The following is a 13,829-nucleotide window of genomic DNA, read 5'->3' on the forward strand; positions in this document are numbered from 1 at the left end:
GCCACTTGTGCTCAGTGGGGAAGTGGCCGCTCCTTCGCTCCCACCCTAGCTACGCTACAGAGCCCACTAGCTGAAGGGGAGGGTAGCTCTGCTGTTGAAACTTTCAGGGAGTGATAGACTAGTACTCTCCTGCTTCTTTCCAAAATAATAGGAAGCGCTGTAGCTGTATAAGCTAATGATGCAGCTATCAAGTTTTAAGTGCATAGCCTGAGCTGTTAAGCTCTACCATATTGAAATCTAGTCCATTTTCAAAAAAAGTTAAAAGTAGCTTGATATTCCTCCTATGACCAGAGTCCCATGCTGTCTTACTCACTAAGTAAACAACCTAAAGAGAAATTTTTTTCCCGATCTCATTGCTTTACAGTAATAAGTGCTGCTTCTAGCAGTACTGGATAAATAAGACAGTGCATCAAGTTGATGATGTTTGTTTAATATTGTTTCTGAAAAATCATTAATGATTAGTAATTCATAATTTAATACTTCCTCCAACAGTCATCTTTGATCATTTGAAAAATCATATTTTTGGTCTGTAATCAGGCAATATTGTTTTGAAGTAGTTCCACTGTATGTGGTGATAAGGGCTTAGCGTCCTATCCACTCCCATGGTAAAACTCGCTGTGACCTCGTTGAGAGTAGGATTGGGCTTGCTTTCAGTTCTTATGGTTTTGTTTTGGATTTTTTTGGGTGTGTGTGTGTGTGTGTGTGTGTGTGTGTACACATACACACACCTCCACCCCGATATAACGCTGTCCTTGGGAGCCAAAAAATCTTACCACTTTATAGGTGAAACCACGTTATATTGAACTTGCTTTGATCCTCTGGAGCGCGCAGCCCCGTCCCCCCGGAGCGCTGCTTTACCGCATTATATCCAAATTCGTGTTATATCGGATCGTGTTATATTGGGGTAGAGGTGTGTATATATAATATCACACACAGATTGCTCATTAACTTTTTTCTATAAATTGTTTATAATAATTCTGAAGATCACACACTTCCTAATTGTAGGGTTGCTCATCACAAGCAAGCTGTTCTTAGCAAACAACTTTGAAGTGTTTTGTTGTGGGACAGGAAAACAAAGAATACCATGGACTTGCAAATATGTGAAAAAAAGAGGAAGTCGAATATAGAACCTGCCATCAGGACAATGTCCATTTTAGTACTGCAACAGCATTTCGTCCCCTTGGGAAAAATAAAATGGGTTACATGCGAACTCTGAAATGCTCTTCACTCCTTGTTATCAAGTTCCTGTGATCACTTGAATCTTGTCTCATAGCTTAGCTTCTGAGGGCTTGTCTACATGGTACCACAGACTGTGATGCCATATAGCTAAGCCCTAATTTTCTTAACTCTCGTTCTTCATAAAAGAATGGACCCCATTCAACTTCCAAATTCCTTGGCTTTGGAGGATAGCTTTGTTATGAGGGTAGTGAGTCACTCCAAACTACAGACCAACTATTTTGCAGTTAGGTCATAAAATGAGATGTTTATATGTATTTAGGAAGCTGGGGGAGCCCAATTCAGACTGACACTAAGGCCTGGTCTACACTGGGGGCGGGGTTCGAACTAAGGTACGAAAGTTCAGCTACGCGAATAGCGTAGCTGAACTTGAAGTACCTTAGTTCGAAGTACTTACCCGTCCTCACGGCGCGGGATCGAAGTCCGCGGCTCCCCCGTCGACTCCGCCACCGCCGTTCGCAGTGGTGGAGTTCCAGAGTCGACGGGAGCGCGTTCGGAGTTCGATATATCGCGTCTAGATGAGACGCGATATATCGAACTCCGAGAAGTCGATTGCTACCCGCCGACCCGGGCGGGTAGTATGGACGTACCCTAAGGAGAAACAAACATTCAGTTTAAGAACAACACATCAGAAACAATTGCAAATAATGCTTTTCCAAGAACAGTCTTTTCTTTCAACTGCCTTTCTTTTTTTTGTCATTTCTTGCTTTGTTAAAGTTATCTGTTTTAGACTGTGAGCGGTTTATGGAAGAGAATTTGTCATCCTACTTTTTTTCTGTAAAGTGACATGCATGCTAATGGAAACACTCTTATTTTGATAGCTGCCTGCTAGTTTGGAATAGGGAGCCAGCATTGAGGAGTTTGTGGGGTTACAAGACTGGAAATCAGGAGACATTGGGTTTATATCCATCCTTGCTATTGATTCACAGTGTGACCTGTATTCAATCTCTTGGGCTCATATGTTCAAAAATGTCCATTCACTTTGAATGCCTCAGTTTTGGGGGCACAATTTTCAGAAGAGCAGTGCACACTTTTTACTCTCATTGATTTAAGCTGGAGTTATGGAGGATGCCCCGCACCTCTGAAAGTCAAGCCTTAGGCTGTGTTGAGTTAGTCACGAATGAATGGGCACCTGAAAATTTGAGTTTGAGTGATTGATTTGCCTAAGGCTATGGAGGTAATTGTTGTCAGAGCCAGGATTAGAACTCAAGAATTCTTGGTGCTGTCATCTACTCATCGCTTAGGACATATGATACAAAAGTTTTTGTAATTTGTATGGAACAGTCTTGCATACAAATTAAAAACTTAAGATCTGGAGAAATCAGGGCAGATTGATTTAAATCCACCAATTTTAATCATGTTTTGTATTTGCATTGTTTAGTTGCTTTCCTAAAAAAAAAAATTAAAAAAAATGATTCTTATTGGGTGGTAACTGTTAAAACATGCTGATTTGCAACTAAATATAGCCTTTACACTAAATTTGTTGCTTCTTTTTGCTATCCAGCAGGATACACTATATCAATACACATTTATTTAAGCAGTTATATCACTTAACTTCTTACTAGATAGTGTTTCTGTCAAGCTCTATTTGGATGGAAATTCAAAATCAGTGCACAAAAAGATTTTAATTTTAAGAGAAAAAGTTTATCAAAACATGTTTTGTATTTAATACTAACTTCATTAAGCAAAGGAAGTATTATCTGTAGTTAGTGAATTGAATTGATTGTTTCTGGTCACCATGTCCTTCAGGATTTTAGAACTAGTAGCTCTCATTCGCACATCTAGTATTTATTCATAGATTGGAAGAGGAAAACAAGCTTGCCTGCTCTTACAGTTTCATTCTCAACTTTGAGTGTACTAGTCATTGAACTAAGCTAGTTGAACAAACTAAAATGAAAAAAATGTATTCTTTCTGTGCCTGCAGAAGGAGGCACTGTTGTCAAAAGCTGGGGTAGCACTTCAACAAACTCTGGTTCCTGATGCTTAGTCAGCAACTTCCACCAGTTCAGTTATTTTACTGTCTTTAAAACTTGGCACAAAGATAGTGCTTAATAATTTTTATATTTAATTTAAATTAAAATAATTTAAATATAATATACAATAAATTTAGGCTAACATAGATGTTAACTTCATATTTAGATTTTTTTAAAATAAGTTTGTATTTAAATATTATTGATTTTTATCCATCATAGAAATATCCGGCAGATCTTAATTGCTAAAATTTAACCCACTAACTTCTCTTGTATTAATTTTCAGCACCATGCTGCGATTACCTGTTGTCCGCAGGGCCTTAGCTGGTGTCACTCAATCCACCAAAGGATGTGGTGAGTCTGCCTGCATTTTATACACAAGTGCATGAGAAGCCTTTCCCTACTTATACAGAGTGATACAATGCACGTAAAGAAGGGATTGTGTACTGGGGTTATTACACAAATTTCCTACCATTTTCTGGGTTTCATATAGTGCTCTTGTTGCTGGTGGGGTTTGGATTGCACTAGCTATTACTTATTTGTATGTATAAAAACAACTAGAAGCACCCATCTTAGGCTATGGAAGCTTTTACGTATCCTGAAGTTAACAATGTTCAATAATGTGAAACATCCTTCAATAAGTTTCTCATACTACTCTACCCTTTATTATTAACATTAACTTGCCAACAAACTTAACAATAAAATCCTTCTACCCCTGCACCTGCACGCTTTCCAAATGCATTGAGGAGAAAAAATAGACTTATGGTATGGCTGGGAGGTAACAAGAAGTCTGGCTTTGTAAGAGCCCAGAAGGAAGTGAATTCCACAGCCAAGGGGCCTTCATGGAGAATGCCCTGTCTGCAGCTCCCTCCCATTTAGAGCTACTTTGAATCACGTGAAAGAAGAATGTCTTGACTGTGATTGGTACTAATGTCCTTTAAAATTTCCCTCATTCCCCAACACCACTAACAATGCACTGGAGTATCCAGAGATTGATGTTCCACAAGAGCTGTAGAAATGCTAAGCCACTTAAGCAGTCTGAATGGCTGAATGTTTACAGGTGTGTGATGTTACCCACACTGACATTTTTTTTTTAAAAAAGCCCATAATTTGCCATATGAAAAACAATGCAGTTGTCAAAGCAAAAAGAGAGCACACTTTAATATTTTATGTGGCAAGCATTTAAAAAGCCATTTTGTGGGGGATAAAGCTATATAATACCTTAAATCTGCATTTATTAGTGAATTTTTGTGAAAGATAGCTCAGAAGGAAACACATGAATTATGATTGATTTGCTTTTAAAAATTGGCCATCAGCTATTCTCCATACTTTTCTTCTCTCATGTTAGAAATAACATCTCACTGAGCTTCACAAGTGATACCTGCCCTAAGGAATATCCACTTTGTTGTTGTTTGGTGGCGTTTTTTAAATGATCAACTTAGATTAATTATTGTGATATGTATTTTTACATAATGATCATATGCCTAGAGTTTTGATAGACGTACTGCATCAATTGAAGAAATAATATTTTTTTAAGCTTTTGGTCGCATCCTAGTTCATAATGGTTGAAGACATAGCAATGCCAAATGTGCTAGATGAGATGCAATGAGGAATAAGAATTTTAGACAAGCTAATGGAAATCAGGGTTATATTTTTTGTTTGGTTTATTGTTGATAGAGCTAGTATAATAGGCGGCATAACTGTCAAAACATTAGTAAGCAACATCTAAGAAATTTGCCTGCAGTAATCCTGTCTTTGGATTTTTATGGTTCCTATCACCAAGCTATCTAGATGCCAACTTCATAATTAAAGTAGCCTCCAGTATGTGGACAACTGACTAATAAAATGCTTATTGGTCTTTTGGAGCACAGGTTTGGATGTTAACCTTTCTGGTCAACCAATTAGAGTAAAGAGACCAAGAATAGTGTGTGTCACATTTAGCAGTGACTTAAATTCTCATTTGTTTTTTTCCCTTGTATCTTTTAGTGCGTACAACCACTACAGCAGCCAGCAACTTGATAGAGGTGTTCGTTGATGGGCAGCCTGTCTTTGTAGAACCAGGAACCACAGTGCTTCAGGTAGAAAAAATTCTGGACCAGCATCTGACTACCTCGTGCCCCCTCTCCCTCTCCCATTGGTAACAGTATATTTTGTCATTGTGTTACACTTCATGTAACTGAACACTTTGTGTGTCTCATGGCAGTTCCATATAGGTGGTTTTTCTATCCACCAGAGAACTTAATATGGGATGATCACTTGTAGTGGCTTTACATTTTGAGAAAGCAAAATCTGACCCGATTAGCTGAAAGGAAGATGTCATAGGAGGAATTCAAACTGATTACTACTGCAGTGCTGTAAATAGATTCAGACAAGCTTTAATTAAATTCTAGATGGCGCAGGTAGAGCAGTTATGGTGGCTCTCTTGCGTCCTTGTCAGAACTATATGGGTCACACCCACTGTTTTTCCACGCTTTATATGGCTACTGCTCTTCTTATAGTGGACTGAACGGGACTCTTTGAGAGCCCTCGGTGCTATACTTAATTAAGTGGTATGCAAGATATAGCTTCCCTTCCTGCCCCAGCTCTTATGGCTCAGAACTCTATGCATGCCTTTGCCACACTTCCCCTCTTCCTGGCCTGAGGGGGAAAAATGTGTGAAGTCAAAATGGGATCCAAACTTTTCAAGGCTATGCCTAGCATTGCAGCTGGGCCACTAGGCCAGCTTTTCAAGTAGACTTCTAAATTAACTTTTTAGGAGCAATAAGGAGCAATAAAAAACAGCTATGGAGAAATGGCACATAAAGTATGCAGCCAAGGTTCATTTCAGAGGGCAGAATTGTGCCTTTGGATGCAAGTTACATTAAAATGGTTGTGGCTTTATAGTTCCCAGCTAATAGTCCAATGCAGTATTTCTCTTAGGCTCCATTGCTGCTTAATCAGCTTTCTCTCTCTGCTCTACTGACATGAGACTCCTTTTGTAGAAGTTGACGATGAACCAAGAGTTCATATTAATTAATTAAGTAATTTAATAATAAAGTGACATCTACCTCCCTTTTGAATACCTCTGCAGCATCTAGTGGCAGTGTAATCTATTTACAGTGTAAATACAGGATTTTTTACGGTGGTTGGGGTGGGGAGGAGAGGGAGCATCGTGCCCCCCAGGTCCAGCTCTGCTTCTAGCCACAGCTTTTTCCCCCCTCCCCAGCTCTGCCTTCAGCCCAAGCTTCGCTGCTGAGGATGCCTTGACTGTGCAGTAATGGGGTGGGAGGGCGGCACAGATAGAGTCTGTTAATGGTAAGGGGGAGCGTGACTGGAATAATTTGCACACCACTGTGCTTGGGGTTAGGCTGGGGAACTGTTCAAAGGCAATAGGTAACTTCGATAAAATCCTTTTTCTAATACAATATAGAAGTGTGAAACATGAGGTTGCATCGTTGGTGGTTTTTTTTTCTGTGTAACTTGTATATTTTTGCTTTCCTTTACTATTTAATCTTTGAATATGTGGCTTTTCAATTAAATAAACTTTTTGTTTATTTTTAACTCTATCAAGTCTCTGGTACAAACTGTATGGAGTGTGTATCCCAAAGTGAGCTGGTATAATAGGGGGAGCTGGTTCTGGGGTGACAAACCAAAGGGCAATTGTCTGAGTGCCTGGTTGTTAAGAACTTGGAGAGGATGGATTTGGGGAGACACTGGACTGGAAAGCTGTTGGTGTTACCATGCAAGGAATAAGGCTGATGTAAGCCAGGGCGAGACCTTGTGCTTGTGGGCAGACTACCGGTGTCAGGGATCTGAGCACAGCATTAAGGCATACCAGCGTTAACAGGGCAGGCAATGACAGAACCTCTTACTGGTCTGGATGATCCCCAAAACATCACAACTCCCAGATCCTTTTCTGCAGTGCTGCTACCCAGCCAGTTAGTCCCTATTTATGTATTTGATTTTTCCTTCCTGAAAGGTGTAGTACTTTGCATTTGTCTTTATCTAATTTAATCTTGTTGACAAATTGGAGAATTAGTCACGGTTGTTTTGAATTCTAATGTTGTCCTCCAAAGTCGCTTGGTGTCATCCACAAGTTTTATAAGCATACTCTCCACTCCATTATCCAAGTCATTAATAAAAATGTTGACTAATTCCGGACCCAGGACAAATCCCTGTGAAACCCCATTAGAAATGTCCTCCCAGTTTGATAGTGAACCATTGATAATTGCTCTTTGAATACATTTTTTCAAACAGTTGTACCCACCTTGTAGTAATTTCATGTAATTTACATTTTCCTAGTTTCCTTATGAGAATGTCATGTTGGGACTGCGTCAAAAGCATTACTGAATTTTTCTCAGGGTTTGGGCCACTTCTGTGAATGCGTGAGGTGGCACTTTGAACCGCTATAATCTTCAGGGCACTCAGTGAGATTATAGTGGACATCCATGTCATTGTACTGTATTGGGGTTTCTTATGCCTGTCATTTTTTTTACTTCATATCTTCTACCTCTTTCCAAATTCATTCTTACTTTCCTTCTTCCTGTAAGTCTTATTGGAGCTCTCGTCCCGTGTACCTTTCTTGATATAGTGCTTACTTTCTTGTGAGTTTGTTACTGCAGAGCAACAAAATAAAAATATTCTTTTTATTACTACAGTTCTTAACACACGTTCTCCTTGGGCCCAATTTTTTTAATCTGCTTTTTCCTATTACTCCCCAGCCCCTTATTTATCATTATTGACTTGCCACTCTCCCCTTTAGGCAAACTTCTGAAACTAACCCTGCACAAGCTGAAGAGAGACACTGAGCGCACACTCCGTGAAAACCAAAACAAATTTTTCATTCTTTGAGAAATCTCAGAATTGAAAATTCAGTTAAACCAAGGTCATAAGAGGTAATTCTGTAACTTAATTTTCTTTGTTTCTTCCTTTTCTAGACCTGTGAAAAGGTTGGAATGCAGATACCTCGCTTTTGTTACCATGATCGATTGTCTGTTGCGGGAAACTGTAGGATGTGCCTTGTAGAGATAGAGAAAGCACCCAAGGTATGTATCTTTTCTGTACTGAAATTGTATTATTTTATAAGTGTTTGCAGGACTCTACTGAAAATTTGGAGAGTGAGTAACTGCAAAACAATTGCATATAATTTGGAGTTATAATGCGGATGTTGCAAGCAGATTATTTTTCTGCATTTATCTCCACCCCAAAATGTCATGTCCAGTTGTAAAAGAATGACGATGTTTTATTGCAGTGGTTTTCAACCTTTTTTTCATTTGTGGACCACTAAAAAACTTTGAAGGGTGGTGCAGACCTCTTTGGAAATTCAACATGTGGTCTGTGGACCCCTGTCATACAAGTCTTAAAGTGAAAACTGACTGAACAGAATAAAGCTATAAATGTTGTACGTGCTCGGCACGGCATTTGACCAGGGGCGGTGCCAACCTCTTCCCGGTGGGGGGACTGACGTGGGCCTTAGCCCCTCCTTACTACGAGGCTCTGTCCCTCTCCATGCCTTCAGAGCAGGGCGGCCAGAGAGAGTGGCAGCTGCTACAGGGGGGCATTGGGGGTCTGAAGCAAATTTTGGAGTGGTTATAACCTCACAAGTCTCCCCTCCCCCCAGCACCACCCCTGCATTTGAAAAGGCGCCAAACTGTGGGCTCCTGTGGTAACATCACTTCTGGGTTTTGACCTGTAGGTGGGGGTATTTGCATTGTTTTGACTGATGAGAGAAAGAAGAGTGCCTTTTCTGGCATCTGACACTTTATTTTCATAGGGCAAGTCTACGCTACCAGGCTACGTTGATGCAGCTGCTCCGATACAGCTGCACCACTGTAGCACGTCTGGTGAAGACGCGCTATGCCGACTTGAGAGCATCTCCCATCGACATAGCACCGGCGTGGACAGTGCTTAGGTCAGTGTAACTTAAGTTGCTCAGGGAGGTGTCTTTTTTTCACGCCCATGAGTGACATAATTTACATCGACTTAAGTGACTATGAGCTAGTCTATGCTTTCTCAGACCCCTTAGACATAGTCTGCGCCCCCTAGGGGTCTACATACCACAGGTTGAAAACCACTACTTTATTGTATATCTTTCAGAAATACATGTTTATACTTTGTTACCTTACGAAACTCACAGTGTAGCTGCAGGTGATCATTTGGTATACAAACTAGGGCCCTGAACTTGCCCTCAACCCTGCATGGATCTAATTGAAGGATTGGGACCTACAACTTTGTCCCTGACTGAAATGGCATTTTATTTACTACCCCATGTGTTACTGCATTATGTGTTCATTGAAGTCTGTTGCAAAACCCTCATTGACTTCAGTGGTGCAGGATTGAGCCCTGTATCAAGAGGAGAACCTTTTTCAGAGTTGCATTCTCTCCTTTTGGTGCAGTGTAATTTTTTTCTTTTAAAAATGAACAAAATAGGTTAAACCCGCTAATTAAATCAAAACTAATGATAATGGCAAAAGTTAACCACTTATATCACAGATTCTCAAAAAGAATGGGAGAAAAAACTTCAAAACCAAAGTCGTCATGTTTTTAATTGGGTAGATTTTTCTGAGCTTTGTGGCAAATATGTTTGTATTTTCTATAAGATGTTAGATTAATAACCAGTACATGTATGAATAATTCACTCTTTGCTGTAAGAGGAGAGCTCTTGATGCATTTTCCTGTTATGATTGCAGCCAGTAGCTGCTTGTGCAATGCCAGTAATGAAGGGTTGGAACATACTGACAAATTCTGAGAAGTCCAGGAAAGCAAGGTATCCACATCTGACTTCATGTAGCTGCTTATTTTATTATTGGAGGAGAATGCTGTGTGGTCTATAATTACATCACCTAATTTAACAAATGTGCAGTATTCAGCTTTGATTTTTTTTTTCATTTTTAAATAAAGGCACTTAAAGTACTGCTTTTAACTGTATTTGCAATAGACCGTAAAACTGTATGTAGAGAGTGTGTTTACTTTCTAGTTAAAATTTTAAAATAAATCCATGTCCATGCAATTCTTCCCAGTCTCTTGGCCGAGAATGCTAACAAGGGTGGTAGTGATGATCCTGGTGCTGTGATGTGGCTAGGCTACTACATAGCCATTTGATTGTAACAACTTGTAATCCCCTCCAATCTGTGGCAAACACAAAACGGTAACCTGGAGATGAAGGCCCATTTCCCATTACTATTACCCAGGTCATTCAGTTAGCCCAATCTGTTTTTTTAAACACAAATTGGCATTTTAGTGATAATGACACTAGTGTCTGTTTTTAATGCTCTGGAGGCCTTGTCTACCATTCATAGCCTAGACTGCAGGGTAAAACTGTATAATTGTGACACTAACTCTGTAACTGCTGACACCAACAGAGAGGGTGTAATGGAGTTCTTGCTGGCAAACCACCCATTGGACTGTCCAATCTGTGATCAGGGAGGAGAGTGTGACCTCCAGGTACAAAGCCCGGTTCAATTATTTTACACTTCTTATTTACTAACATTTGTCTCTTTAATTGTCTTCAGTGAAACTACATTTTTCAATAACATGGGTTCAACTATTTTCTGTAACTATTCTAGGACCAGTCAATGATGTTTGGCAATGATAGGAGTAGATTTTTAGAGGGAAAACGTGCAGTTGAAGACAAGAACATTGGCCCACTAGTCAAAACAATTATGACTCGGTGTATACAGTGCACTCGGTGTATCAGGTAATGTCTTTCTGCTTAGTATTATCTCCAATAGAAAATATAATGGGGGAGAATCTATCTTTAAAATACTGATTGTTGCTAATGCCTCGTGAAAGATGCTAAACCAATGGCATTCAATCCTTTGTCTCTTGTATGATTGCAATCAAGATGCAAGGAGACATGTTGGTGTCTGATGGAGACAACCAACTGATTTCTCACAAACCACCAAATGACTATCAGACAATAACAATGAGATGTCCAAAGCAAGAAAATGGAATCAAACTCCAAATTCAGAGCCAGCCCTGTGGTTTATATTCCAGAACAGGTCCCAAAATATGAAGGGGCCTTTTCTTCAGATCTGGTTTGTATGAAACTAGTCTCAAACAGCCATTGTCGCAAGATTGTGACTCAAGGTGACAGCAGTCTGAGACTAAAATCTCAGGAGGATAGCTTTTTAGATTTCAGCATCATTCAATTTGAACCTGAACTTTATCTAGGTATGGATCAGACACAGTTTTCTCTGCCTATCTTGTGTGAGAAATTCTAGTTACTGCTTAATTTGGCTGTATTCATACTGATAATCAAACTCCCTTAAACCAGTTGCCAGTTCCTTGAATCGGCTTTCTTCTCCCACTCCAATGAAATTCAGCAAGCTAGTATTCCTATATGTGAACTGTTGCTGGATACGTCTTCATGTTTATACAAAGACAGTATAATTGCTTTTTACTATTTCCAATTATTAGAATCATTGTACTACATACATAGGGACTTTCTAATCTATTTAGATGCCTGTCCTTTTTTTTTTTTTTTTTTTTTTTTCTGTAGGTATGTCTTCTCTTCCAGAGACTGATACTGAAAGATAAAAAGATTAAGAATTAAACGTGTAATATTGATACACATATTTCAGTTTTTACACTTCATTTGCATCCAACAGGTTTGCTAGTGAGATTGCAGGGGTAGATGACTTGGGAACAACAGGCAGAGGAAACGAGATGCAAGTTGGCACTTACGTTGAAAAAATGTTTATGTCTGAGTTATCAGGCAATATTATTGACATCTGCCCAGTAGGAGCCCTTACCTCCAAGCCATATGCCTTTACTGCCCGTCCCTGGGAGACACGGTATGTATTTTAAGTGGTACATTGAATGCAAGTTAATGTCCGTTTATCTTTCATATGCTCTTTAATATTCACCCACCATAAATATTTATGCTACTATTGTAAGAGAACTTGCTTTGATCCACCAGAGTGCACAGCCCCTTCTCTCCTCCCGAGCACTGCTTTACCGTGTTATGTTGGTGTAGAGGTGTAGATTGAATTCATTAAGCAATTGAGTTACTCTGACTGATACCAAGTCAATTAAATTGAGAAGTACATTCATCCTATAGATGTTAAGTCATTCTAAATTACGTATGTATATATATCTCTAGCAATCTGGGAGGCAGGAGGATCAGAATAGTCTCTGATTTCCAGGTCTCCCTAAATTGTGCCAGCGGTTGAATACACAGTGCTTATGAAAGATCAAATTCTATAGTCCAGTGACTGGTGAAAGGCTGATTTACAGTATGTCTTAGGAAACAAACCTTTAATGTTAATTATATCTGATAATGCTGGAAACCTACATACAGCATTTGTCACCTTTGACTAAAGACTTCTATTGCTTTTTGGACAATCGCTTAACAATGCATGAGTTGTAGGTTTCTGTTCCTTTTCCTCCCCACAGAAAGACTGAGTCCATTGATGTTCTTGATGCCATTGGAAGTAACATTGTGGTGAGCACACGGACTGGAGAAGTGATGAGGATTTTACCAAGATTGCATGAAGACATCAATGAGGAATGGATCTCTGACAAAACAAGGTACCAGTATATATTGTTTTTAAATGGGCATTTTCACAGTGTACCAGAAATACTGACTCTAGCACTGACCTCTGAGTTCTACACTTGGTATTTTAAAGGCATTGTTGGCAAACTGAGAATTCTTTTTATGATGATATAAATATACATATTAACCAACCCGTGCACTAGAATTTTATATTTTGTAGTCCTTGACTGTAGAAATGTTTAAATTTTTTGTGACTTACAAATTTGTTTTTATATGTTGAAAGGAGAGAGTTGAAACATTCATTTTATTTCCATTAGAAAGGTTCAACTTTTGAGTAATTTACTAGTCTGTATCATGATAGGTTATTCATTCCAACTGTTTGGGATATCCGAACCAAAGGCTGCTGTGGTTTTGGTCATATTTCACTCACTCTGTAGACCTCTGCCTCACAATTAATGATATTGCCTGTACTATAAAAGCACATCATCCTAAATTTTTAATAGTACTGCTTTGGCTTTCTTCATCCAGGTTTGCTTATGATGGTTTGAAACGCCAGCGGCTTATTGAACCAATGGTCAAAAATGAAGAAGGGCTTTTTGTTTACAGCTCCTGGGAAGATGCCCTGACTCGTGTTGCTGGAGTGGTAAGAAATATTTGCATGTGTCTGTCTTTTTTGTTAAGGGTATTTATAATACCTTTGTGCAGCAGGGCAAATTACTGTACCAGTCGATCTGAAGCCTAGGAAGTCAAATAATGAAGACTGGAGACAACCATCTACTGTTAGTCTTACTTTGTAAGAATAATTTTGGAGAATTATACCTTATTAGAAGACAATTTGTTTCCACTTACCAAAATTCATAGGTAATGAAGAAATTCAGAAAAAATTACTCTTTGAGTTCAAGTGTGGGTGTTTTGTTTTGTTTTGTTCCATCTGGATTATGTTTTTTAGGGAAGGTACTAGATTAGATTGTACATTTAATGATTATATGAGGCTAATTTTTCTTCTCCCACTTATGCTAACTTAGTTTTAATTTAAATAAGATATTGTACTACTCTTATAGAAATTCAGGAGGAAGTGACTATTCCCAGATCTATTTACCGAGATAGTGTTTATCTGAAGATTATTTTTTTTTCCCCATGGAATTAAA

General features: G+C 39.0%; 1 protein-coding gene across 2 annotated transcripts in view; it reads left to right on the top strand.

Moving 5' to 3' along the window:
• NDUFS1 (NADH:ubiquinone oxidoreductase core subunit S1) overlaps positions 1-13,829 on the top strand; it is a 29,934-nt gene that overhangs the window by 6,000 nt on the left and 10,105 nt on the right. For both annotated transcript variants that reach the window (XM_039493899.1, XM_039493900.1), the window contains exons 2-10: positions 3,493-3,560; positions 5,193-5,284; positions 8,123-8,230; positions 9,875-9,951; positions 10,547-10,628; positions 10,751-10,881; positions 11,795-11,980; positions 12,582-12,716; positions 13,210-13,324. In XM_039493899.1, the coding sequence (XP_039349833.1) occupies positions 3,497-3,560; positions 5,193-5,284; positions 8,123-8,230; positions 9,875-9,951; positions 10,547-10,628; positions 10,751-10,881; positions 11,795-11,980; positions 12,582-12,716; positions 13,210-13,324 (990 nt within the window). In that variant the 5' untranslated portion in view covers positions 3,493-3,496. The remainder of the gene's footprint in view (positions 1-3,492; positions 3,561-5,192; positions 5,285-8,122; positions 8,231-9,874; positions 9,952-10,546; positions 10,629-10,750; positions 10,882-11,794; positions 11,981-12,581; positions 12,717-13,209; positions 13,325-13,829) is intronic.

Source organism: Mauremys reevesii, linkage group 11, assembly GCF_016161935.1.
Source record: "Mauremys reevesii isolate NIE-2019 linkage group 11, ASM1616193v1, whole genome shotgun sequence".
In the NCBI taxonomy this organism is placed as follows: domain Eukaryota; kingdom Metazoa; phylum Chordata; order Testudines; family Geoemydidae; genus Mauremys; species Mauremys reevesii.